The sequence below is a fragment of the Penicillium canariense genome (assembly GCF_028826845.1).
Source record: "Penicillium canariense strain IBT 26290 chromosome Unknown utg000007l_segment0_segment0, whole genome shotgun sequence".
Taxonomy (NCBI): Eukaryota; Fungi; Ascomycota; class Eurotiomycetes; order Eurotiales; family Aspergillaceae; genus Penicillium; species Penicillium canariense.
In genome coordinates this window covers 624,093-648,940 of record NW_026622734.1, presented here as the reverse complement: position 1 = coordinate 648,940, position 24,848 = coordinate 624,093, and the positions used below count along the sequence as shown (strand labels likewise).

Here is a 24,848-nt window from a genome sequence, read left to right as displayed (position 1 = left end):
TTCCTAATTGGGTTACACGATTGGTTTATTTGACCAACCACTTCCCATACCCATTGCTATTCTGCGTTTAATCGAATATATCATAACTACGCCGATGATTGTTACATGTCCAATGATTTCACATGCATCTCTGCCCTTCCGAGTGCACAAACTCTCTAGTGCAGAGGACTGCACGGAGCAAGTCGTCCAACCGATGCCTATGCCTTTACGTGATTATATCCCGTAGTGTTTGGAGGAGTAGTTGTGGTCAGAAGTAAACTAGAAGAACCGTGCCGACGCTAAGCAGTGAATGCGGTCAGTGACGTTTGCCACCCCTCCAGTCTGCCGGGCAACTTCGTCTCAGCCACAACACCACGAGTCCGCTTTCTCTCCCCTCCTACGCTCGCTCTCTCTCTTTCTCTCTCTCTCTCTTCATTAATCGACTCCATTGCACAACACCCTCTTAACCACTCACCATGGTCCGCAGAGATCCCATCTTCGAGGCCCGCACAAATGTCAAGGTGAGTCTTGTCTCAGCCAGCCCGCTCGCTCCCCGCATCCCATCCCACCACACCCTATCACTCAAGACATACGACAACTCACTAACAGCCCCAGATGCATTTAAAGCGGCTCAACAAAGAAGCTGCCCGCGCCGAAACAACCTTCAAAACCGACAAAGCCAAAGCAGAACGCGCAATGAAAAACCGCGAATTTGAAATCGCCCGCATCCACGCCAGCTCAGCCGTCTCCCAAAAACGGCGTCAAGTCGCCCTCCGCAAAGAAGCTGCCCGTGCAGAAGTCATCATTAACGACCTCAAAACCGCCCAATCAACGCGCGACACGGCACGCACGCTGGAGATGGCAAGCCGCGGGCTGCAAGCGGCCAGCAAATCCGTGAACCTGGATCGGGTGGTTACGCTGGCGAACAACTTTGTTTCGCACAGCGAGGACTTTAAGATTGCTGGTGCTGCAATCGAGGATGTTTCGGCGGGCTTGACTAATGCGGAGTATGGGGCTGAGGGGGAGGGAGAGGTTGATGCGCTTATGGGGCAGCTGGCGGATGATGCGGGGGTGGAGTGGCGGATGGCGCTTGAGGATGAGGCAGGGAAGGTGCCCGAGGGGAGGGTTGAGGAGAGGCAGGGACAGGCGCAGAAGGGGGAGGGCGAGGTGGAGGACGGGCTGGGCGCGAGGCTGAGGGCGTTGAGGGCTGCTAATTAGTGGCTGTGATCTGTGTGTCCCTGCTCCTATCCTTGCTACTGTGGCTACCACAGCCTTCGCAGGGCGATCGAAAGAGGACTGGGGTGCCTTGATATTGGGGATGGGATCTGGGCAGAAGTTCCTTTTCCTTTCCTTCTTGACATGGTTTGTGGTCGACCTAGAACAGACCATGGCTCCATTACGACGTTACGGCTCTGCGCGCTTGGGAGTAGTGTCTCTGGCTTCATTTTTTTTTTCTTTCTTTTCTGAAGTTCTGTATCTGTGGTTTCCTTATTCCTTGCCTTCTGGCTGTGCTTGTCCTACATCGACTATATTTACCTGTTTATCAAGGGCGTTCATTGCACGGAGGTGTCTACTGCCGTGATTCTCTAATTTCATTTTCTTCCTCTTCTTTCATCTATGGATCGATAATACCAGACACAGTATCGACTTGGCATTACCCTTATATTTATATTCTGGTAGGGCTGACCGGGCCTACACTGCAGCTGGACTCTCCAAGCACGGCAATGCAGTTGACCTGGACAGCTTAGAATGCATACTATTCTGACCACAGAAATGTCATCCTGCTTCTTCACCACCACCGTCACAAATCTTCTTTGCGGAGAACTTGGGCGTTTGAAAATAATACCCAGTCTAGTTGGGATGGAACAAGGTACCTTTTCAGCTCACGCACTCATCTGTCTCCAGCGCTTCACCGCTTCCTGTTATTGAACGAACGGAATGTCTCGGCTTTACTCAATCTTGAAAGTTGGGGATATGTCCAGAAAGATGGCCTGGTGGCGTGCTGCTCGCCGCAAGCCTAAGGAGGAAGGGTGGTCTTCTCTTCTTCGACGATGGCAACACCTATGGCTGAAGAATAGGCATGGCTTCATGATGTACATTCAAGCTGCAAATTCCGAGAAATGCGGATCTCGGTGGATACCGTGTAGGGCTGTGGTATGATCAACATTTGATTTCGACCTTTACTCAAGGTTTTGGGTTTTAATATAGAACTCGGTTACTATTTATCCCACCCGAAGAGTACGTCGCTAGATATTGCGAATGGAACCAGTATGTCCGGGTTTGATGTCTCTCGCTTACGCGACCACGTGAACACGTGAATCTACCATCATGCATGAGCCTGTTAACAGCGAAGTACCACGGCGTGGAGGCTTAAAAAGGAGACCCACAAGTGCGGCATTTGCCCGAGATAAACCGAGTTGGCCTGTGCCAAGACGAGGCTGCCTTTGTTGCGGCTTTCATCTGTTTGTTTTGGGGGCAAACCGCGCCCGAGAACTACCCTGAGATCAGCTGATTAGCAACTGATCATGACCCTCTCGCTATTCTTCTGCAAAAAGGCTTTTCATGGTCACATGCATTCAAGTAGTTTTCTTCCCTTCGCGTTTCAACTCCTCCACGTTCTACCGCCAGTCTATTTCTGTACCTGCAAGGCACGGTAAGCGAGCCAGTCTTCGCCAGCGCCAACCAGTGCAACCCCCGAGTTGGGCTAGACCTCAGTACTAACAACTGTTAAACCACGCTAAGTACCACTAGACCCCACTAGACCCTGAAATCAGGACTTTTCCAGCCAATCGCATCACGGCTGCTCCGGCATTCGTCCTAAGTTAGGCCGGGGGGCAATTTCCACTTGTCTCGGTACAGTCCCTGAGGCGGTTTATGGCCCCCAATGGTCTCGCCGGGGAGATTTTGCAATGGCTAGCGCAGGAAGAGGCGCTGAGACGATTCCCTTAAGAGTCGGGGTCGGAGCCTCAACCACTGCGGTTTTCCTTGCAGTCAGGTTGTTGCAGTCGCCGTACTCATTCAAGGGCCATCCGTCATGGCGCCTTCACTCTCGTTTCTATACCTCTCGTCACTCGTTTTGACCTATCTGACACCGCTCGTTGTCGGCGCACCCTGGATCGTCACTGAGTATTTCCAGGCAGCCCCCGTGAGGGAATACGCCTATGACTACTCCAAAGGAGCCTATTCATACACCACATCCACCACCTACGAGGAAATCATTCCGACCGCGACCTCGCTACCGGAGGCGATCCAGACCAACACCGTCATTGAAACTGACCCCTACTATGCCGGCGAAGCCACCATCATCGAGAAGCTCTACCCCTCCGGCGCGGCAGGCACACCGGTGCCGTACAGCGCCTACGATGGCTACGGTGGCGTTTACGACCAGTACTACACCTCCATCATCTTCTTGGTCAACCTGACCTACTCGGCACCCACGGCCTGCTCCACGCAATTCACGACCACGACGGCCGTGACCGTCACGCCTCCCGCCGACGCCACCTTTCAGCGCCTGCTCCCGACGACCGCGGCCTCGACCTCGTACAGCGTGTACAATGGGCAGGCCTTCCAGTCATCCACCTACATGTACAAGTACATCTGGGTCGAGCCAACCCAAGTACCCAGCTCGTCGCTGAACAGGCTGAGCGACGAGTACTACCCGGCGACGCTGTACAGCGGCAAGGACTGCGAATACGAGAGCCATGGGTACGAGTACGCAAGCAACCCCTACGACGATAATTACTACGACTACGGGATGGGGATTTCCCCCCTCGCCATCCTGCTCATTGTTGTACTAGGCTGGATCGGGCTGTGGTTCCTGCTCGGCATCGTGGAAGCCTGGTTCCGATTCCGACGCCTGATGACGGGCTGGCAGACGCGGCGCGGAATGCCAGTGTGCTGGGCGCTAACAATCATGCCGCTGACGCTATTCTGTCTCTGTTGCTTCCGCAAGGGCTACCGCGCGCGCACGGCGCACGACTCGGCTGTTTTGCAGAGCCGGTGGAAAAAGATGAGCGCGTGGCGCAAGCTTGTGCTCTTCTTGAAATGGGGCTTCAGATATAAGTACCCCACCGTCCTGGGCCCGGCGCCTGAGCGCGTCATGCCTAGTAAGCGGCCTGGCAAGCACCCTGGTTCGTCTATGGGTCCACCTTTGCTCTTCTCGACGCCGCCACAGACCGCGGCATACCCGCCGGTATCGCCTGTGGTCTCCTTGAACCGGGAGGCTGGTGCTGCCGCTGCGGGGCCGCAGATGAGCCAGGTCCATGCAGTCCACCCGCAGCCTGTTCCTGAAGCGTCGGGTGCGCTACACAACGAGCATGAGCCCAGCCATGGTCCAGATCAGACCGAGGCCGAGACTCAGGCTGAGGCTCGACATGAAAACCACAACCAGGATGTGGAGATTGGACGGGCGCAATGAGGTTGATGTTGGTTGATCTCGACATACTCCGTGGAATTGGGATAGAATATTGTGAATAACAGGGACAGCATGAACCTGTCCAGACACGTCTCTTACGACCTTGAATATCGCTTACTGCCAGCTGGCGCTTCTATAATTTTAATTGTCATTGCATCAACCCAAAAATAGCTGTCAAATAGAAAGTTTCGATAATTATCCAATGACCAACTGATTGACTTGACTGAATGTACTTCTTTAACCATTCCTCAGGCCCCGTATAAAACCACTACTTCGTATTCTCTACACGGCAGATCTTCCGCATCGTGCCTGGATCGGCAAATTCTTGGAAGCCACTGGTCTCACAAAACAGAATGATTGGGTCCTCGCGACTCATTTTATGCTTTTCGTTTGCAGAGAATGAATATTGTCTTGAGATGGTCTACACTGGCTGGTGGTTAAGAAAACGTACGTAAGCATTCTGATTGAGATTTATACAACTGTCTTAAAATCCGATAGTTTACTATGACAATATTTCGACACTGTATTTGGGTAGCCATTTTGCAAGTGTCTAGGAAGGGATACCCCTGTGTGTCTGAGCTGTATTATAATCTATAGCATGCCTAGTGGCTGGAGTGCTTTCCTGAGGTCAAGACTTTGTATCGTAAAGGTCGTATGATGCAGGTCTATAGGAATATTCAAATTCTCTCATGGCAGATCCTAGCCTCCACCTCAGACTCCTACAAATCCACTGTTTGAAGGTCTTCTGTTTCAGTATCTCTCTTACCTTCCTGGTGGCTTAGCATCGAGTATCTGAAGAAGATTGATGAGACCACGCTTTCAACTTGCACCCTATACCCTTAGCTAAATCAAGCCTCAATATTTGTCTTCCGCCTCGTCCTTTCCTTTTTCACTGTCATCGCCCATTTTCGCTAATTCAAGGACATCCATCATCTGCTGGATCTAAGTGGTTGCACATCTTCGTACAAAGTCGAAACATAAGAGCTGGATGCATTTTCGGCGCTTGTTGGGATCTGAATCGCCGCTTCACGACGTCTTGTAACTCCTGCGAAAGAGACTCTGGAGTTTCTCTGCGGAACTTTTGACGGACCTTAGCGTTGCCTTTACGCTCGCATTCCTCGGCTAAGTCAAAGAGGGCCGTCACTCTCGCCTGGTCGGCTACATCGACAACTTGCACGGGCGCATCACCCAAGAGCCCGAACATGCCCGATACCGCCCCGAATCTCCGGCTCGCGTGCACCACAAACACCCGCATAACAACTATCCAGCTAGGTTGTTTTTGTAAAATTTTTAGGTCTTTTGTGTCACAATACCCAAGTAGTGGCAGCCGAAGGGAGCCGCCACGATGCACCCAGGTGGCCTGCCAGGCAAGGTCGACGAGAGGGTTGCCATCGATGTACCAGAGGGCTTCGTTACCAGGGCAATAGTTCAGATGGGACAAATCTCGTGTAGGATCGATCCATTGCTTAAGCTCGCACCAACCTATCCAGTCAACTTCATCGGGGTATGGAAAGTCATCAGCCTCGCCCATATAGAAACCATTCTCCAAGACCACGGCTCGTGACTCGCGGCACACGAGAGCGATCATGGGCCGGCATTGATTCGCGAACGACGTGTGCGTCAAGTCGCACGGTAACGGTTTGTTCCAGGTAGACGGTGACCGTCTGATCCAGTCAAAGACGTCGTCAGATAGTGGAGCCTCGAGCTCAGAAACGCGGCGTGGGAGGCATTCGCGCCAGATCGCCAGCCGTAACTCAGCCGGCAGCCGAGGGAAAAGATGAAAAGTGCGCTCGGACGCCTCCATAACGAGCCTACTTCTCCCTGATGGTCACAGGAACTTGCTCCTGGGGATAATTCTCCAGTAGAAGTAATACTATAATGATAACAATGGGGAAAACAATAGAAAAAAAAGAAAAGTAAGAATGAAAAGAAAAGAATTAAAAATTGAAGAGCCTTGGATATCCTACCAACTCTCGGCGGCAACGAACGTCCTAGGAAGCGGCCTGTTGATCGTTCGCTGCGCGCTCGTCTGATCTCAAGAGAAGGCGAGGAGGATGAAGGAGGAAAAGGGGGCGCAGACCGGCAGAAGCCTCAAGGATGCAGCGGCTAGTACGCGCTAGTGTTCACAGAATAGATGACCCTCCATGGCCTCTTTTCCCATGACAACATTCTGAAAATTCCATACTCCATCATTTCGGGAAAGTATGTCGGGGGTTCCGCAGCAGCAGCTCTGACGATCTGGTATCGATGTGCTATAACCTGGGATACAAGTGTATAGGCACTGCAAGCATAATACCGCCCCGGCGCCGCAATGATCTCCACGTTTGCAGGGAATTGTGCTGTGTAGAGACTAACGTAGAACTTCACCTATGGACTCAAAGTGTCCTGAAATCCACCCCGAATATCCAGTAACTTCAGATAAAAAGCTACCGTAACATGCATTCAGTCAACATGATACTTTCTGGGTGGACTTGGTGTGTAGCTCTGAAAGCATTATCCAGAATGTCCAACTAATAAATTTCCAGGGCATCCAGCCAGACGGCTGTCTGCGAACCGGCCTAGGTTACAATATCGCACGTCAAAAGCATGAACTAAAGATTTAGGGCTTTGCAGTGGGGATGGGGGTTCATCCTGGTTGAGGTGGGGGAGTGTTACGTGCCTTCTTAGGGCTACTACCTGCTCTCCGAGGAGACATGAACGACGTCCCCGGACATTCTGGATGAGCTAGCACCTTAAATGCTGGCAACTCCTTTCCACGGTGAGCACGAAGAACGACTTGGATTTGAATCGCGGAGACAGACCATAATGCACACTATCTAAGATCACAGACATCTCGAAAGCGACAAATTTGCCCATTCCATATGAAGTTAGGTAGTAACCTACGGAAGGGCCTTTTCTTAGTATACGGAAATATTCTTCACACCTCATCAATCTAACACCCAACCCCTCGGCGGCTTCTCATCCCGGCAGGCGTTGAGAAGCTCGGCAACCCGATAAACAACGCCAGACCCACCGGACCCGTCGGTTGCGTAGTATATCGTGCGAGTGGGTACAATCTCCTTCCCATTGCCAACCCACAAGAAAATGAGCCTCGGTCCAACTCGTCCAGCCACCGGCACATCTGTCGTCATGGCCCCTCTATGTAGCAAAGCCATGCATAAAAACTTGCGACACGGACCTCACCGCAGACCACACAGAGTTCCGGACAGACTTGTGGAGCATCTCGGCGCGCCCGAGACACGACCCGGCGCCAAACCCAAGGCCAAAAACGCCAAGGCAAATCCTGAGTTAAAAAAAAAAGCAAATCCACATAGCGAACTGGACCAAAATCAAAATTTGTTGGGTATCGGACACGGTGCCGTTTCTAGGCACGCGGGCCGGGAATCCGCTGCGCTTTCCGAGTGCCCTGATTTGCTCTCGCACGCTAGCAAGCAATGCTCCACAGCAAAAAACTAAACGACAAGTCTAATTTACAAGTGCCCCCTCCCAAATCCCCAAAAAAGCCTAGAACAAGACAAACACGCTACGCTCAACCTCGGTACTTGCCCAAATGGGCAGGCAACCTAAACCCCAACCATGCAACCCAGCAAATTGCACAAATGCTAAACGCCCCCTAGAAGCAAAACACCTCATCGCTCATCTTCGACACCGGGCCCGGCACCTTGAAACCCAACGGCGCTAGATTCTTCTTCGTCGCGCTAATCATGCCAGGCGGCCCACACAGGAGGATCTTCGTGTCAGGCCCAGGACTGGGCATATGTTCACGCAGGACCTGGCCATCCACATAGCCCTTTCCAAAGGCCCAGCCCTCCGGCGCCTCACTTAGCACATACCACACCTTGAAGTTAGACGGATACCGGCGCGCAAAAGCATCCAGTTCCTCGCGCAGCAGGATATCTGCCTCGCTGTGGCTCGCGTAGACTAGGCTGATCTGCGTGGTGTCGGCGTCGTTCTCGCAGATGGCGCGGATGAGCTGGTACATGGGGGTGATTCCCGTGCCGCCGGCGACCATACCGAAGGCGCGCGCGACACCCTTGGTGTATTTCATGGCGCCTTTGGGTCCGCGGAAGGCGACTTTGTCGCCAAGCGACAGGTTGGCCAGATACCGGCCGGTCAGCAGGCCGTCAGGGTAGCATTTGATGACGAGCTCGAGGCGGCCGCGGTCCAGGTTGTTCGAGGTGGGTGTGTAGGAGCGGCTGACCGTGTTGCCGTCAATCTCGGCCTTGATGGCGACGTGTTGGCCGACGGGGAGGCCGAGGATGGCTGTTGGCTCGGGGAGGGCGAAGACAAAGCGGTAGACGTTGGGGGAGAGCTGGTGCTTGGCGACGAGGGGGAGGTGCTGGTAGGTCTTCGGCTCGAGGAAGCCGTGTGTGAGGTGCGGATCCGCGTGGATGACCTTTTTGGCGTGGATGTGTGGCGGGTATTTTGTGAAGCCGGACTCGATCTGGGTGAAGCGGCTGGCTTGCTTGGCGAGAGCGACGCCGGCGGCGCTGCAGAGCAGGCTGGCGGCGAGGAGGCCGTTGAGGAAGCCGCCCTGGCCCAGGCGGATGGTCGTTAGTTGCGATGGGAGGAGGCGGGTGACGGTGCCCATAGGGTGGAAGATGTGCGCGCTACCACGAGTGCAGATGTAGAGGGCTGGGAGGACGGCACTGAGCGTGCCCGCCACGATGGCACGGCTTCTTGAGGCGGACTTGGGCTTTTCGGGCGTGGTTGAAGACACGACGCGCACGGCCTTGGGCCGGACGTACTCCTGTGCATCCGCGAGGGTGCCGACCAGGTACGGCTGCATGATCTCGCGCGCGTCTTCGGAGTGGCCGACGTCCTCGTAGGCCGCAGTGGCATCTTGGCCGGCAACTTCGACGAGGACGTCCGCGCCACCGGGGTGGTCTTGCACATACTTGGTGATATCGAAGACTGGACTTCATAAGCAGTTGTCTTGGAAGAAGTATTCCAAAAGGGACCTTACCTTGTCCGTGGATGACCATCCACATATCAGCTTTCGTGTTATGCACCGCAACATCTTCCATGGTATACTCGGGCACCACCAATTCGGTCTTCCATTGAGCCTTCAGCTCCGTCGTCTCGGGAGTCGCCATGGTCAAAATGCGTAGCAGCAGGATCACGGATCAATTGCACTTGTCAAATTGTCCAAGTCCAACAGCGAAAGGCCAGTATAAAACAATGCCGTGGACGGAAGTTTCGGCAAGTCCAATTGACGGCCCTCCCCACCACTGACACAACTGGCTCCCTGGCCCTCCAATCACCGCCATGGAGAATAATATCTCAGTCATTATTTATGCATATGAAAGCTCCCTCCTATCTCGCCCCACCAACGGGTATGCTTCTGCTTCGGCACCAGCCGACTCGAACGGCATTATCCCGTCCGGACGGCACGCCGACCCCGAAGCCCGCGATGCCGGAAACGCCCCGTTGCGCCGCAATCAACGCCCGTCCGGGCAAGGCACTGGCCTGCCAGGGACCCGGTGGGGCTGGTCGGCCGATCTCCACTTGATTCGTTGCAGGCCAGTGGGCCTGCGTTGGCAGACGGTGAAACTGCCGAGGCAGGCCGTCAGGCTGCGCGATGATGATAATGGAGCTGAAGTTAGGAGGAAACTGGCGAGCGATGAGAGATAGCGTGGGCGGAGTGGCCCGTTGATAAGGGGGCAAGCGGTTTCCTGTGTGTATATTAATTCAGGGTTTTCCTTGGCCGTCGTGGTATGCCTTTTTCTTTTCTCGAGTAGCCAACACTTGACTTCTACACCCGCAGCCAACATGGTTGCCAAGCAGTTTTACCTGCTGGGAGAACCCAGCACATCAGCACGGAATGTCGAGTTCGACGAACAGCTGGGCCTGGAAGGCCTACAGCATTGGATTGCGGGCCACTTTGCCATTGTCGAGCCCAACGGTAGGTTCTGAACTCTCGCTAACACTCCATCACTACCCTGAAACTATACGCTTCCATGGCTAACACGCCACAGGCATCGGCTTCCAATCCTCCGACAATGCCCTCAACATCTCCGACATCCTCTCCACAGAAGAGCCCATCGCCATCTCAATAGATGGCAAGCCCGTCCGCGAGATCCCCGGCCCGAAAGGTCTCCCGTTCGTTGGCAGCTTCTTCGAGATCTACCCGGACCACCTGGGCAACCACCAGCGACTCTTCGAGCAATACGGCCCCCCTCATCCAAACCACCAACATGGGCCGCACCATCTACCAGACCAACGACCCCGCGCTCTCCGCAATCGTCTTCGCTGAATCCGACTTCTTCACCAAGAAAATCATTGAAGCCCACCCGCTGTACCCAATCAAGAACAAAGAAGCGGGCGTCTTCCTCGGCGACACCGACACCCCCGAATGGCGCGCCGCCCACAAGTTCCTGCCCCCGGCGCTCGGCCCTAAGGCCGTCCGCCACTACGCGCCGACCATGCAAGCCACCGTCGAAGACGCATTCAACGTCTTCGATGCCCTCGACGAGGCCGGCGAGGCCTGGAACGTGTACCAGTACATGCTGAAGCTGGGCGCCCAGGCTGTCGGCAAGTTAGTCCTTGGCATCGACTTCAAGCACTTCGGCAGTCCAGATGCGCCGCTGCATGAGCTAGTGCATCGGATTGCGGAGTCGCTAACGCTGAACAAGAAGGTTGCGGCACGGGGGGATTGGTATGCGAACCTGCCCTTTGGAGATCCGAAGAAGCTGCGCGATGCGCAGCAGCGGATTAGTGAAATGGTGGAGGAGTCAATTGCGAATGCGTCCAGCGGAGGGGTGGAGGATCTACCGTTGCAGGATGCGGCATTGAAGGCGACGCATATGATCGGTGAGTGGGGAAATCCCATCCAGGTCTGGATGGATCTCGAGATCCAGATCGATCTCTACTTCTATAACCATTCGGTTTTGTTTGGCCCTGCTAACCTCCAGCAGACTACGCCATCCGCGCCGTAGACAACAAGGGGGAGAAGCTGCCCAAAACCAGCATCATGCAAGCCCTCGTCGTCGCCACCGGCGCCGGCTTTACCACCACCAGCTCCCTCCTCTCCTGGCTCATCTACGCCCTCGTTACCTACGACGGCATGCAAGAGCGGCTCCTCCAAGAGCTCATCGACAACGACATCGACGCCAACACCCAAATCACCGCCGACCTCACCGACAAGCTCACCTTCCTCGACCACTTCATCAAAGAGACCCAGCGCCGCCACAACCCATCCTACCAGCCCGCACGCACAGCCAAGGTCTCTATGATCCTGCCGGGCGGATACAAGCTGCCCGCCGACGCCGTCATCATCCCGGCGCTGCACCACCTCCACAACAACCCGGTTGTGTGGGACAACCCGGCGCGCTTCGACCCAGACCGGTGGGACACCGACGCCGTGCGGAATCGCCACAAGGCGGCGTATATTCCCTTCGCGGCGGGCCCGCGCATGTGCATCGGCTTTAACTTTGCCTTGCAGGAAGTGAAGGTGTTCTTGCCGAAACTGTTGTTCCGGTACAAGTTTACGCGCGAGAACGATGGGCCGATCGAGTATGATCCGATGTTCCAGCTGATTCGGCCGAACAATTTGTACGTGCGGGCTGAGCGGCGGGTGAAGTGGCCGCCGAAGACGGATGCTTGAGAAGGGCGCGGTCAAGGAGAAGGTGGAGATGGAGATGGAGGTGGAGGTGGAGACAGAGAAGAGAAGGGCATTGTCCTACGGTACATACGGAGACTGTTCGGAGTTATAGATAGTCTTGTCCTTAATTGCTTAATTCGCTGAGCCACAACAGCTCCCCATCCAATCAGCAATCCCATAATTTAAACTGCTGCCTCCTGCGCGACTCCACCCAAACCGCCCAAGCAACGTAATCCCGGAGCAGCTCGGATTTATTTACGCAGTACTGCACGCACGTCGCAACCCCACGGGCATTCATTCCTTTCTTCAGCAACCACGCAAAAAAAAAAGAACTTCGGAAAAAAAAAATTTAAACAACACACGCCAACCACACCGTGCGCCATGGCCGCCCTCACGCACTTCCTCGACGAAGTCGGCCTCGTCACGATGTACCACGCCTCGCGCGACGTCAAGTTCCTCTGCGCCCAGCGCTTCGTCCGCCTCTTCGCGTACGGCGGGTCAACGCTCATCCTAGCATCCTACCTATCGGCGATTGGGATCACAGACGACCGGATCGGGCTCTTCATGACACTGACACTGGTGGGCGATGTGGTGATCAGTTTCTTCCTGACGCTGTTCGCGGATGCGATGGGGCGCAAGGCAGTGCTTGCGTTGGGGTCGGCGCTGATGGTGGGTAGTGGGCTTGTTTTTGCGGTGGCTGGGAATTACTGGGTTCTTTTGGCGGCGGCGGTGTTTGGCGTGATTAGTCCGAGGTGAGTTTGAACGGTTCGCTCTGTTCGAAGGGAACTTGTGGCTGTTGCTGTTGCTGTTGCTGTTTGGGGTCGGTGCGAAACCCGAGCTGACGCTCCACAGTGGAAACGAAATCGGGCCCTTCCGCGCCGTGGAGGAGTCGACGCTCGCGCATCTCACGCCTCACGAGAAACTGCCCGATGTGTTCGCGTGGTACTCGCTGCTCGGCACCGCTGGCACCGCGCTGGGCCAGTTGATCTGCGGATGGGTGATTAGCTCGCTGCAGGCGCTGCACGGCTGGGCGTTTATCCCCTCGTGCCGACTGATTTTCTTCGTGTATGCGGGCGTCGGCTTGATCAAGCTCATCCTCGCACTGGCGCTGACGCGCAAGGTCGAGGCCACGAAGGAGGAAGTGCCGCAGGCGCAGCGGAGTGGCGAGACACAACCCTTGCTGGCCGACGCGGCGTCTGCAGCGCAGGAGGAAGCCCCGGAGACGAAGAAGAAGCACTGGTTCGTGTCGATTGAGAAGGACCTGTGGTCGCTGGTGATCCGGCTGTTCATCTTGTTCGGCCTGGACTCGTTTGCGTCTGGATTGGCGTCTCTGTAAGTCCAGCCACCAAGTCACCAAGTCTGGTTGCTTCGGTCCTGCCATTGGCAGTCCCTTTTGCGCTCACAACTGCTAACACGACCTCAAACCTACTAGCTCATGGATGACATACTTCTTCCATCGCAAATTCAGCCTCCCCGAAGGCGAGCTCGGTACTATCTTCTTTGTGACCAGCTCCATCGCGGCAGCTTCCATGCTGGTCGCATCCTCGATCGCCAAGCGCATCGGCAATGTCAAGACAATGGTCTTCACGCACCTCCCCTCGGCAATCTGCCTGTCTCTCATCTCAGTACCGAACAATCTCCCGCTCGCACTCACGTTCCTCGTGCTACGCGCCTGCTCGCAGAACATGGACGTCGCCCCGCGCTCGGCTTTCCTGGCCGCGGCCCTGCCGTCCGACAAGCGCACCGCCATCATGGGCGCTGTCAATGTAGTTAAGACGACCAGCCAGAGCATGGGCCCGCTGCTCACGGGTATTCTGGCGCGCAATAACATGTTTGGCGTGTCGTTTATTATCGCAGGTATTCTCAAGGTGGTGTATGACCTGGGTATGCTCGTGAGTTTTGCGGGGAAGGAGGCGGAGAAGAGGAAGCAGGCTGCGAGGGAGACGACCGATGAGGAGGAGGAGGGTCGGTAAATGTGGAATTGACCAGATTATCTGGGGTTTTCGCCCTATAAGAAATATGGAATTGTAGAAGATGGGCTATGACGGACCGGTATATACAAAACAGCGGAGTCTGCAAGATGAGGACCTGTGCGCAGCGGATCAGCAAGCGGGTTCAATAATGAATTCTAGTATATCCATTTGACATTGAGTACTAGACTTATGTATGCCTTCTGTTATTCTTCTGTTATCGTGGTAACAACGTACTTCGCGCTCACGCCGCATAGTATATGCGAAAAAGTACAATTTGATATCTCAACAGCCAGGCTATAAACCAATTTGATAGTTAGTCTATATACTCTTATAAACGTCAAGAATAATATATTTGACGTTCAGTCTAGTCAAAATAAGATTTGAAAATAATACTGAAAAATATAATATTATCTAGACATTTCATTCATTTCTCTATCATCACTTACACTAGTTTCTCTAGGATTTAGAAATATGTTAGGAGCCCTATTTTAAACTCCATATTCTAATATATTTACTAAAAGAGATATGATTGTTGAAAAACGATGTAATTTTTCGCATTCACCATGTGTTTTGGGGTCGCGTGGGCGGGTGAGCGTGAGCGGGGGAGTATGTTAAGGATTCTGAAACCTTCGTAGCGTGGGCAGGTTCATGAATGGACTAGTTCCATCTGACGGCATAGACTAAGCACTAAGCACTGCCAAGAATTGACCCTGCGCCATCTTATTCGACTTGGCTCCAATTGGGGTGAAGCCAGCCGAGGACCCTGAAAACAGGAACTCAACACTATTCCCCCCAATGCCGCCTCGTCTTGATCACACCACCTGGACAACTCAATTAATTAATTCCACTTTTGAATGATTACTCCAATCTGCAAGAACTCAGTCCCATCTCCACTTCGGTATTTCGGATATAGGATCCACTACATCCCCCGCAGACAAGCACAACGTCAGAGGTAACGCAAGTGCGACTCTAGGCAACCGCTTTTCGAAAGCTTATCACGCCAGCACACCAACCACAGCGCCTGCCCCAGAGCCTCGTTTACCTGATCGTGCAGGCAGCTTCTAAATTGCCGTGCGATCTCACATCTTGCTTGCGCGGTCATATAAAACCGATTACCCCGATTCTCGGCAGGTTATGGCAATCAAGCTTCGGCCTATTGCTTGGCTTTATTGTCATGGCTCCCGGTGGTCCCACTCTTTGCCAGTCCAGCGTGGTTGCTGCACACCAGTCGCTACTGCATAGGATATCTGAGGATGGCGAAGACATCCATCTGCTTAATAGCTATGATCTGGAGGGCCAGCCGGACCAGGACCGCAGCCCGAATGGCACCGTTTGGGAGGAAGTGCGAGCGAAACCGATGAATGCTTCACTGGCATCACGGCTGGTGCCATGGAGTTGTGCGCATCTGCAATGTGATGTGAGGCCGTGGTCGAAGAGGACTATGTTCTGCCACGCTGTGCGACGGCCATTCTGGGTTCTCGTTGTTATCCTGTATGTTTAGAACTCTCTTCGATGCGCCATTCTATCTGGGGTAACCATCATCAATCACGTTTTCATTGCTAATGCACTATGCAGCGGCGTCGCCAGCCTCGCTTCCTTTGCATGGAATAGCATCCTCGCCGTTCTTGCCGACAGCCGCGATGCAGGCATCTTCCCAGGCCAGCGGCCCTCGCTGTTCTCCGACTGGCTCACACACGGCGTGCTCCCAATCGCCTGCCACTCCCACAACGACTACTGGCGGCGGGTCCCGCTATTCTCAGCCCTAGCAGCGGGCTGCACCAGTGTGGAAGCGGACATCTGGCTGGAGGGTGATGAGCTGCGCGTCGGACACACGATGCGCACCGTGCTGCCAAACCAGTCACTACGGAGCCTCTACTTGAATCCACTCCTCGAGGTCCTGGACCGGCATAACCCGGCCCGCAACAGCACCACAATAGGCGCACAATCCCAATCGGAACCAGATTCAGGACGAGAAAGAGACGACACATCCCCCGTCGGCATCTTCGTCACAGAGCCCACGCAGACGCTAGTCCTCCTCATCGACTTCAAATCAGATCCAGACCTCCTGTGGCCCCTCCTGATCAAGCACCTCCAACCGCTTCGCGAAAAGGGCTACCTGACCCACTTCAACGGTACGACCCTGATACAACGCCCCATCACCATCGTAGCCACCGGCAACGCACCCTTCCATCGCATCGCATCCAGCTACACCTACCGCGACATCTTCTACGACGCACCACTCGACAAACTCACCCTGACGCCGAGCCCCTCGGATCCTGATTCGACGTCACCATCTGTCTCCTACTCCCCCATGCCCGAATACACAAAATACAACAGCTTCTACGCCTCCGTCAACTTCCACGCCAGCATCGGCCCCCTCCCCTTCAGCCGGCTATCACAGGGCCAGCTCGCAAAAGTCCGGGCACAGATTGCGGCCGCGCATGACCGTGGCTTGAAAGTGCGGTACTGGGGGACGCCGGGATGGCCGGTTGGGCTGCGGAATCATGTTTGGAAGGTGCTAGTGACGGAGGGGGCCGATGTGTTGAATGTAGATGATTTGAGGGCTGCGAGTCGATCGGCTTGGAAAGGGGGGGCTGGTTGGGGTAGTGATGAACATGAATACGAATATGAATATTTTTTTTTAGCTCTAGAGATTTCCTTGGAATCAGTGCTTCGCTTTCTGGTGGTGTATTGGTAAATTCTTTTGGTAGCGCTGCTCGGCACGTAGATCTGATGTGGTAAAATTTTAGTAGTCGGGCCACTGGTGGGGCTCTACGGCTGTTTCGTACACATCATTCATAGACCGGGTAATCATGGGCTATCATCATCGATTAACTACAACAGTCACAAGGAAGCATTTTAAATAGGGCCCAAGATCATCCCAATCCCAACATAATCCAATTACTAGACATGACACCCTCACAGAACCATTTTAAAGTTCGGATTCCGATCATCATTATACCCGATAAAGCGATCATACTTGCCGTTCTTCTTGTCGCGATTAACCTTGGCACAGTACAAGACATTCAACAAAATCCTGCCCCAGCCAATGAGCATTAGTATCCTATCACAAGCCGACAACCGAATAGCCGGAAGACAAGGAGAAGAAGGAAGCAATAACTCACATAAACCACGCAAACACCAATAGCCCAAGGATAATCGTATGTCCACGATGGAAATTCGGCTTATCACGCGCCGGATAATTAAACGCTGCAACACATGCCATTAGCCTTGAACACCCACATCGACTCACAGCCACCCACAGCCCAGTTGGGGTTGGGGGGGGGGGGGGAGGGGCAAATCAAGCAGGGACACATACTAGCAACAAACCCGCCACAATTCGCGATAGCCAACTGCAGCGCCGACGTAGTCGCACGCTTATAGTGACCGGCAGAGTTGTTGGACATCCAGACCAGGATGCACGGCACGCTAGCGTACTGTCCAGTCGCCATGAGGAAGGTCATGCCATACTGGACGCGGGGATTGTCGATGTTGGCGATGACGGCGTAGCCGACGATTGCGATGGGGAGGGTAAAGAGCATAACGGTGCCGCGGAGGCGGAGGCGGTCGGAGATGAAGGCCACGATGACTGTTTGGGGATTCGGGAGTTGGATGGATGTTGATGGGAGAGGAAGGGCTGGGGTGGATGGTGTGGGTACTTACCTGTGATGACGGCGGCGACGGCATAGGGAATGACGGACCAGAGCTGGACCTGGTTGGCGTCTTTGGCGAAGTTGAGGTTTTGGATGATAGTTGGGAGCTACTCGGATGTTAGTTTTTGGCTTTGCTGTTTGGAATGGGAATGGAAGATGGATAGTGACATACGAATAGACCGAACGAGTACAGGCCGGACAGAATGGCGAAATACGCCGTGGCGGAGAACCACATCTGCGGCTCTAGGATGCCTCGCCGGACTTCAGACCATTTGAACGCGTCCTCTTCAGCAGCCAGCGTTCTAATATACGTCAGTAATCCTGTTGGGTGCAAGCATCCAATCATGGGGATCGTACCCCTCTGGAGACGTGGGGTTATCCAGCAACAGCCTCTCGCGCCCGAACTCCTTCTCTTCGGGGGTCAAGAAGGTTGCTGACTCCACGGAATTGGGGAGAACTAGGAAGCTCGCAGCACCGCACACACAGGTCTATCTCGTCAGTCACAAGCCATCATTCGCCCTTCATCGGCGGTCGAGCTTACCAGCAGCCCTTCAATCACAAGAATCCACCGCCAGCCCTCCAGTCCTCCGCGCGGACCAATTTCGGCCAATCCACGAGCAAGAAGACCTGAATGAGGTTAGTCGGATTCTGTCCCAGTAGCAGGATTCGCCACTTACCGCCAAAGGCCCCTGACAGAGAGGCAGCTGTGTAGAACAGACCAATTCGCAAGGCCAGGTCTCCACGCCGATAGAATGAAGACAAATATAGCACCTAGAATCTTCAGACCAAGTTCGATTGTAAGCTGGGTGCGTTTTCATACCATGCCTGGAAGCAATCCACCCTCCGCGATTCCCAATAGTGCCCGTACAGCGACAAACCCCGCATAATTCTTCACGAACCCCAGGCACATGGTGATAACACCCCAGAGGACCGTCAAAAACGGCAGCCACAGCTTGGGGGAAGCCTTCTTAAGCACGAGGTTACTCGGCAGTTCACTACAGAAGGGTCAATTTGGTGCGACGAGCGGGGCGAATGTGGCAACGCTCACCTGCAAATATAGGTGAGATAGAACACCGACAGGCCCACGTCGTACTGATGGTCGGTGATATGGAGATCCTTCTCCAGCCCGATGATCTTGGCATTTCCGACATTGGTGCGGTCGAGAAATGAGCAGAGGAATAGCAGGGCCAGCATGGGCAGGATCCTGTGCTTCCATCAGGAGCTGTCTCTCTCATCTACGTCTGCATCTCTGGGGAGGCAATAGGGCACACTCACCGTGTATCGAGCTTCAGCAAAATCCGCCGCGTTAATTGCTGCTGTTGGACATGGTCGCCGAAGCGATTGAGCTCGTTCTGCTTAGCATCCTCCATCTCCATGACGTCGGGCTTGGGCTCCATGATAATTGATGCACGATGGAGTTTGGTGACCCGTGAAGAGAGCTTGTCAGCCGAGGGGGGAATGCAAGGGAGGAAAGGAAAGAATGTCGCGCTGCAGGGTGCAGATTAAGGTACATATGACAGCGCTCGGCGGCCACTTCTGCGGCCGTCCAGCGAGTGGTTTTCCCTTTTGGATTTCCCCGCAGTTCCCCAGATTCTCCATTCTGGGGACTTTGTCTTCTCGGTCGCATCTCTGCTCGGCACTTGGAACGCTTAGCCCGTGGTTCGTAACGGGTATCGCCTCTGTTACCAGGGTGGGGGCCGGTATCGGTGTCCAGAAGTGCGGGCCGAGGCCTCGGGCCTTCGCGGCGATTCAAATTGGCGGGCTTGTCCTGGAAATTGCCCTTCGCAACACCACCGCATCCCGCCATAGACCATGTCGAAGCTCTCGCCCAGCTTGAAGGCATTGATTAACGCCCCGGCCGCCCGGCCGCATACCGTGCCGGCGCCGGCGAATATCGCCCACGTCTACCATACCATCCAGCAGACCGCGCTGGCCAACAGCGTCTCACAGCCGGCTTGGCTCGCGCTTTCCGTGCGTCACCCCTCCACCAAGGACAAGAACAAGAATCCAATTGCTAACCTCTCCCCGACAGACCGCCGCAACAATGACCATGAACTCGCCCGAGTCCCTCACAGCCCTACACCAGCTCGCATCCAAGACCTCTCCGCCCGTCGCATCCGCCGAGCTCATGCGCGAAGTCGGGCTGAAATGCATCAGCTTCAACGGCATTCCCCGCACAATAAACTGTTTAAACGCCTTCCACGCCAGTCTCCCCTCCGACGTCACAGCCGCTCTCTCCACAAGCCCAACTCGCACGCCCACCCCCGCCAACATCGCCTCTATCAGCGCGCGCGGCCGCGCCCTCTGGGACTCGATCTACCGCCCCTTCGAGAATAAGCTGTACGCCAAGCTGGGGGCGTCACACCCCGATCTGCCCGTGCACATCCTGCACGCGAACTACGGCGCGCTGCTGTCCGATCCGGTGCGCGAGACCGGCGCCTCGGTTGGCCGGGTGGTGACCTCGATCGTAGCGGTGGCGTGTCTGCGGGCGCAGACGGGTGTTGGCCCGCAGGTTCTGTCACATGTTTTTGGGCTTCGGAAGGCACTTGAGGATGGGAGTTGGGCGACGGATGTGGAGAGTGAGGAGGGAGCGAGGTGGCTGGCGAGTGATGAGGGGAATGTGTGGATATTGACGAGTGTCGATCAGATCGTTGAGGCGATCAGTGGTGGGACCGGGTCGAACTTTGCGCCTGGGAGGGCCAAGCTGTAAATGAGGGGGTGGCTTTGTTGCTGGTTGTATTGTGTATAGGTGTATAGGTGTATATAGCATCGTGTGTGTCCCCAATCGAATGAAAGATGCGTTCAAGACGAAAGCGAAATATAGAAAGAAGACGAGAACGAGAATGAGCAGGCTCGGTTGTCCAGTATACAAGGAAAGACCCATCGCCATCCGTCCAGACCGTGGGTATGGCCCAAATAATAGGCAGCGATGTAAACGAACCCTAGGGATGGTCGACCTTCCCACCATCCTTTGCAACCCCCTAATACTGCCCAATCTCAACCTGCCCGCTCACTGTGGCCTAGCGGATCAAGCCAAAGGGTCTCTCGCGAGCTACTGGTGTCTTGGGGCCGAACTTCGGCGGAGCCTGCTTGACATACGTGAGGTTACACCTTACGTGGGGCCAGACGAAAAGGTACTTGGGGCTGCCATCTGGCAGTCTGGGTGTTTTTTTTTGAATATAATTAAATCACAATATGAGGCTTTGATGTTGGATGGTTATATCGACGACTTAGGGAGGCGATGTGCGTGCTGCCGTTTGCATGGAAAAGAAGCGCCGGCGAGGTCGGGGGCCAGGCTCAATTCTGGGTGGAGGAAATAGTGAATAGTTATATCATTTAAGATTTGTTGTGTTTGATTTGACTTTGATTTTATATTCTTGCTGAGGCCTGTCTGCGCATGGAGAACGATGTTTAGGGCTGGTTGCTGTGAGAATGCGCGTTTTGTTAAGGCTGGGGTGCAGCTTGAATGGCCCTGTATCCAAAGTGATGGGCCTCACCTTTTTGGGGAGCTGCGTGAGGTGAAGTCCTTGAGTCTTCCTGCTGAAGCTGTCTACAGTAGATGTTGTATATGTATTATGGTATTGTTACTAGTGCGGAGCATATTTTCGTGAGATATACTGTACTATACCCATTGGAAACTATAATACAAACCAAAAAAGTTCTCCCATGATCGATGATCGATGTTCGAATAACAATGTTCGGTCTACTGTATCTACAACCCATCCTTCTATCGAAGTTCCAGCAGGAGAGGCCTATTCCATAACCTCCAGCGTCTCCGCCACGGTGAACTTTGCATCCGTCTTGCTGCGCACCTCCTCCACTTCGACGCCTGGAGCCAGCTCCGTCAGCGTAAGCTCGCCTGTCGCCCGGTTCACCTGGAAGACACACTGCCGCAGAGTCAGTCAATCAGCGCTAATGTATTGATTCCAGGTCGAAAGGTCCACTCACCAACTCGGTGATGATTGTGCTGACCACATTCGCTCCCGTCAGCGGCAGACTGCAGTTCTGCACGATCTTCGGTGATCCGTCCTTGGCTACATGGCTTGTGGCCACCACGATCTTGGTGTTATCCGGGTTCGAGATCAGATCCATCGCGCCGCCCATGCCCTTGAATACCTTGCCGGGGATCATGTAGTTGGCGAGGTCGCCGTTGGCGCTGACCTGTAGGGCCTGGAGAGACAAGTTAGATATCGCAAAGATCCTGTGCTGGCAGCATTCTGACTTACGCCGAGAACGGATACATCGACATGGCCGCCTCGGATCATGCCAAAAGATTCGGCGCTGTCGAAAGTTGCGGCGCCTGGGACTAGTGTCACGGTTTCCTTGCCGGCATTAACGATGTCCCTGTTGCATTGTCAGTGGACTAATCTTTCTGAACGGCAGAGACCATGGTTACTGACGGATCAACCTCGTCCTCAGTGGGATACGCGCCCTGTTCCAGTCAGTTATCAAACAACTCAACGCTTTGCTGCCGCACGTACCATTCCCAGAATCCCATTCTCCGACTGAATCCACACCTTGACGTCCTCGGGCAAAAAGGACGGCGCGAGGGTCGGGATGCCTGTCCTCGGTTAGCCGTCGACACTGGCCCAAGACTCAAGACGATACTTACCGACGCCCAGGTTCACATAGTAGCCCTGCTTCAGCTCCTTCGCAGCCCGGCGAGCAATCCGCTCCCTTTCAATCTGCGCCGCGTTCTTAGCAGACCCGTTGAGATCACCCTTCTCGCTCTCGCGCAGCTTCTTGTTCTCAATGTGCTTCTCGTCGGTGGCGGGCACGATACGGTCCACGAAAATACCAGGCAGATCCACGTCATTGGGGTCAATCGAGCCCACGGGGACAATGTTCTCGGCTTCGACAATAGTCAAGGTCGCGGCCTTGGCCATGATCGGGCCAAATGCTTTGGTGGTGTAACTACTGCAATGAGTATACTTCTTCAGTTCCAAAGGTCTCTGCCGCGCTCACCGGAACACACAGTTACCAGCCTCATCCGCCTTCCACGCCCGCAGAATCGCAACGTCGCCCGTCAAAGCAGTTTCCATCAGATACGTCTTGCCGTTGAACTCGCGGGTCTCGCGCGGCTTGCCCGACTCGAGGACCTTGCCCGACTCATCCACGCGCACGGGGATCTTGCCCTCCTGAATAAAAGTATCTGCCGTATTCAGTCTCAGTGCACTGCTCTGTCCGTCATTCTTGCCAAATATACTTACGAACACCAGTCGGCGTGAAGAAAGCCGGGATCCCCGCCCCACCGGCACGCAGCCGCTCCGCCAGCGTACCCTGCGGACACAACTCAATCGCAATATTCCCGGACAAGTACTTCTTCTCCAACACCTTGTTGTTACCCAGATAGGACAAGATCAGCCGATTCAGCTGCCCGCCCTGCGACAGCGTCGACAAGCCACCTTTCCCCGGAGCACCCGCGTTATTCGAGACAGCCGTCAGCGAGTGCAATTGATCCGCGCCGCGACGGTGCATAGCATTAATAAGTGTTTCTGTCGAACAACACCACATCAGCACAGTATTCCATTCCATTCCACTGCGTCGCCAAACCTACCAGCAACCCCGCATAGCCCAAACCCAGAACTCAGGATCGTCGACCCGCTCTTGATATCCGCAACCGCGGCATCCGCATCCTTAAACAGCTTGGACTTGCTGCGGTCAATCTTCGGCGCCAGCGACTGCGCTGTAGACGAGTACCGGATGTGCGCGCTGCTCGGCCGAGCAGTCCTCAGCGCCAGCGGGGGCGCGCTGGCGGCCGCGCACCGGGCGCCGAGGTACAGCCGTGGCCGGCAGGTTGTGAGCGCCTTGCGCGATAGGGTCGCAGATGATACTCGCAAAGATGCCATTGCGTTCTCAATTTCCGATCCTAGCTTCTCGGTCCGAGAGAATTGGCGAAAGAGCTTGCTGGGCATTTATACGCGTTTGACACCGGTGCTCGGGGGCTCGGGGCTACTTTTGGGTGCCGAGTGGCGCTAGTTGAAAGCAGGCGGTTCAGGTCGGCTTTGCTCGGAAGTTTGTTTACAAGCGAGGTACACTTTTTGTTTCAGGGATTGACTTCCTCGCGCCTATTAATTATAGGGTCCTATTCATACAGAACCCTATGGCGGCAATACTTTGTTCATCCCTGCACTCGCCTCGTCACCCTTTCCCATGCCGGCCAGATCCTGCCTCTGCTCTTCCCGCCAGAGTCCTTGAGGTGCAATTATGGCTCGCGCTCTTGCGATTGACATCATCAGCCAGAGTGAATATCTGCGCATCTAGTGCTACTTAATTTTTGCCTCGCTATATTTTTCGCATCCACCTACTAGGGAACCAGTGTGGTCTCTTCAGGCTAGGCGTCCTCATCGGCCTTCGGCGTTGCTGGCCAGCTTGAGCGCTTCCTCGCGACGGCACCGCTTCTCTAAACCCGGACGGGCGGCGGCTTCAGTCTTCCTTTCACCTATCATTTTGTCCTGGCTGAGCCATGGGGAAGCATAGTATGATCGAACGTGGTGAATGTAGTGGTGTATGAACTAGAATAGACAAAGCTATGTTCGTATAGCGTAGTCCACAGGGTGTAAATGATTGGTGTACGATAGATGGATAAAACTCCGGTCGAAATGAGCTTGATACATCCCATGGCTTCTCCCGACCATGTGCACTCCGTGTAACTTCATCCTCCGATCGCATATTCTTGGCAATGACGTCAAAGTCCACAAGGCTGAGTGGGCGAGTCTGCTCCCCACAGCTCGGCGTCTAGCCGATATATATATATAGCAGTGGGGTATATCTAGTGTAGGGGTTTACCGATAGAAGCACTCTACTAATTCGTTATATGCGTTTTCAGACCCGTCTTCTCCGGGTGATCTTAGGGTATGTGTCGAATGTGCGCCTTCTGGTATGGATCTTGAGCGATAGGCGGTGGAAAAACCACTGCCACGAGTCAGGAATGAAGTTTGAAAAGAAAGTGGCTTACATTTCCATTGCCATTGAATACTCGCCTTGCTTCTGTATGAACCAGAAAAATACAAGCGCGAATCCACCGCAGCGTTTGAGTCGCGGGCTCCTGGGATACTGTTTGCCCCATCACTCAGACCTTCATCCTGGAACTCTAGTATGATCTCGTTCACAGTCACATAGCAACTTTTTAGGAGCGTCATGCCAATAGGCAATATAAATATTGACGACATTCCTCACAATCTTAGAATATCGAGGTTCATAACTTGCATGAAATTATATACAAA

The 24,848-nt window shown here is 54.4% G+C and overlaps 11 protein-coding genes across 11 annotated transcripts; 7 read left to right on the top strand and 4 right to left on the bottom strand.

Moving 5' to 3' along the window:
- Window positions 1–455: 455 nt before the first annotated feature.
- Window positions 456–1,197, top strand: N7482_009285 (putative SNF7 family protein Fti1/Did2; the record flags this gene model as incomplete). The annotated part of the gene is made up of 2 exons (XM_056691409.1): window positions 456–500; window positions 595–1,197. 2 exons carry the CDS (start codon window positions 456–458, stop codon window positions 1,195–1,197), a joined length of 648 nt encoding a protein of 215 aa, XP_056539115.1.
- A 1,816-nt stretch (window positions 1,198–3,013) lies between these two features.
- Window positions 3,014–4,396, top strand: N7482_009284 (uncharacterized protein; the record flags this gene model as incomplete). The annotated part of the gene is made up of 1 exon (XM_056691408.1): window positions 3,014–4,396. The coding sequence occupies one exon, from the start codon at window positions 3,014–3,016 to the stop codon at window positions 4,394–4,396; it is 1,383 nt and encodes a 460-aa protein (XP_056539114.1).
- A 913-nt stretch (window positions 4,397–5,309) lies between these two features.
- Window positions 5,310–6,197, bottom strand: N7482_009283 (2EXR domain-containing protein; the record flags this gene model as incomplete). Its single annotated transcript, XM_056691407.1, has 1 exon — window positions 5,310–6,197. One exon carries the CDS (start codon window positions 6,195–6,197, stop codon window positions 5,310–5,312), a length of 888 nt encoding a protein of 295 aa, XP_056539113.1.
- A 1,809-nt stretch (window positions 6,198–8,006) lies between these two features.
- Window positions 8,007–9,489, bottom strand: N7482_009282 (putative cytochrome b5 reductase; the record flags this gene model as incomplete). Its single annotated transcript, XM_056691406.1, has 2 exons — window positions 8,007–9,307; window positions 9,360–9,489. The coding sequence occupies 2 exons, from the start codon at window positions 9,487–9,489 to the stop codon at window positions 8,007–8,009; spliced, it is 1,431 nt and encodes a 476-aa protein (XP_056539112.1).
- Window positions 9,490–9,661: 172 nt separating this feature from the next.
- On the top strand, window positions 9,662–10,027 carry N7482_009281 (uncharacterized protein; the record flags this gene model as incomplete). Its single annotated transcript, XM_056691405.1, has 1 exon — window positions 9,662–10,027. One exon carries the CDS (start codon window positions 9,662–9,664, stop codon window positions 10,025–10,027), a length of 366 nt encoding a protein of 121 aa, XP_056539111.1.
- Window positions 10,028–10,165: 138 nt separating this feature from the next.
- Window positions 10,166–11,999, top strand: N7482_009280 (cytochrome P450; the record flags this gene model as incomplete). Its single annotated transcript, XM_056691404.1, has 4 exons — window positions 10,166–10,298; window positions 10,372–10,495; window positions 10,548–11,206; window positions 11,311–11,999. 4 exons carry the CDS (start codon window positions 10,166–10,168, stop codon window positions 11,997–11,999), a joined length of 1,605 nt encoding a protein of 534 aa, XP_056539110.1.
- A 378-nt stretch (window positions 12,000–12,377) lies between these two features.
- On the top strand, window positions 12,378–13,969 carry N7482_009279 (putative MFS transporter; the record flags this gene model as incomplete). Its single annotated transcript, XM_056691403.1, has 3 exons — window positions 12,378–12,748; window positions 12,849–13,328; window positions 13,429–13,969. 3 exons carry the CDS (start codon window positions 12,378–12,380, stop codon window positions 13,967–13,969), a joined length of 1,392 nt encoding a protein of 463 aa, XP_056539109.1.
- A 1,174-nt stretch (window positions 13,970–15,143) lies between these two features.
- Window positions 15,144–16,620, top strand: N7482_009278 (phosphatidylinositol-specific phospholipase C/glycerophosphodiester phosphodiesterase family protein; the record flags this gene model as incomplete). The annotated part of the gene is made up of 3 exons (XM_056691402.1): window positions 15,144–15,460; window positions 15,545–16,517; window positions 16,615–16,620. The coding sequence occupies 3 exons, from the start codon at window positions 15,144–15,146 to the stop codon at window positions 16,618–16,620; spliced, it is 1,296 nt and encodes a 431-aa protein (XP_056539108.1).
- Window positions 16,621–16,888: 268 nt separating this feature from the next.
- N7482_009277 (uncharacterized protein) lies at window positions 16,889–19,019 on the bottom strand (the record flags this gene model as incomplete). Its single annotated transcript, XM_056691401.1, has 11 exons — window positions 16,889–17,006; window positions 17,095–17,179; window positions 17,223–17,558; window positions 17,633–17,729; window positions 17,795–17,924; window positions 17,980–18,110; window positions 18,164–18,249; window positions 18,300–18,393; window positions 18,443–18,617; window positions 18,671–18,826; window positions 18,898–19,019. The coding sequence occupies 11 exons, from the start codon at window positions 19,017–19,019 to the stop codon at window positions 16,889–16,891; spliced, it is 1,530 nt and encodes a 509-aa protein (XP_056539107.1).
- A 415-nt stretch (window positions 19,020–19,434) lies between these two features.
- On the top strand, window positions 19,435–20,332 carry N7482_009276 (uncharacterized protein; the record flags this gene model as incomplete). The annotated part of the gene is made up of 2 exons (XM_056691400.1): window positions 19,435–19,593; window positions 19,655–20,332. The coding sequence occupies 2 exons, from the start codon at window positions 19,435–19,437 to the stop codon at window positions 20,330–20,332; spliced, it is 837 nt and encodes a 278-aa protein (XP_056539106.1).
- Window positions 20,333–21,374: 1,042 nt separating this feature from the next.
- On the bottom strand, window positions 21,375–23,471 carry N7482_009275 (3-oxoacid CoA-transferase; the record flags this gene model as incomplete). The annotated part of the gene is made up of 9 exons (XM_056691399.1): window positions 21,375–21,509; window positions 21,571–21,792; window positions 21,849–21,966; window positions 22,023–22,054; window positions 22,104–22,183; window positions 22,235–22,536; window positions 22,588–22,774; window positions 22,833–23,117; window positions 23,180–23,471. The coding sequence occupies 9 exons, from the start codon at window positions 23,469–23,471 to the stop codon at window positions 21,375–21,377; spliced, it is 1,653 nt and encodes a 550-aa protein (XP_056539105.1).
- Between the last annotated feature and the right edge of the window lie 1,377 nt (window positions 23,472–24,848).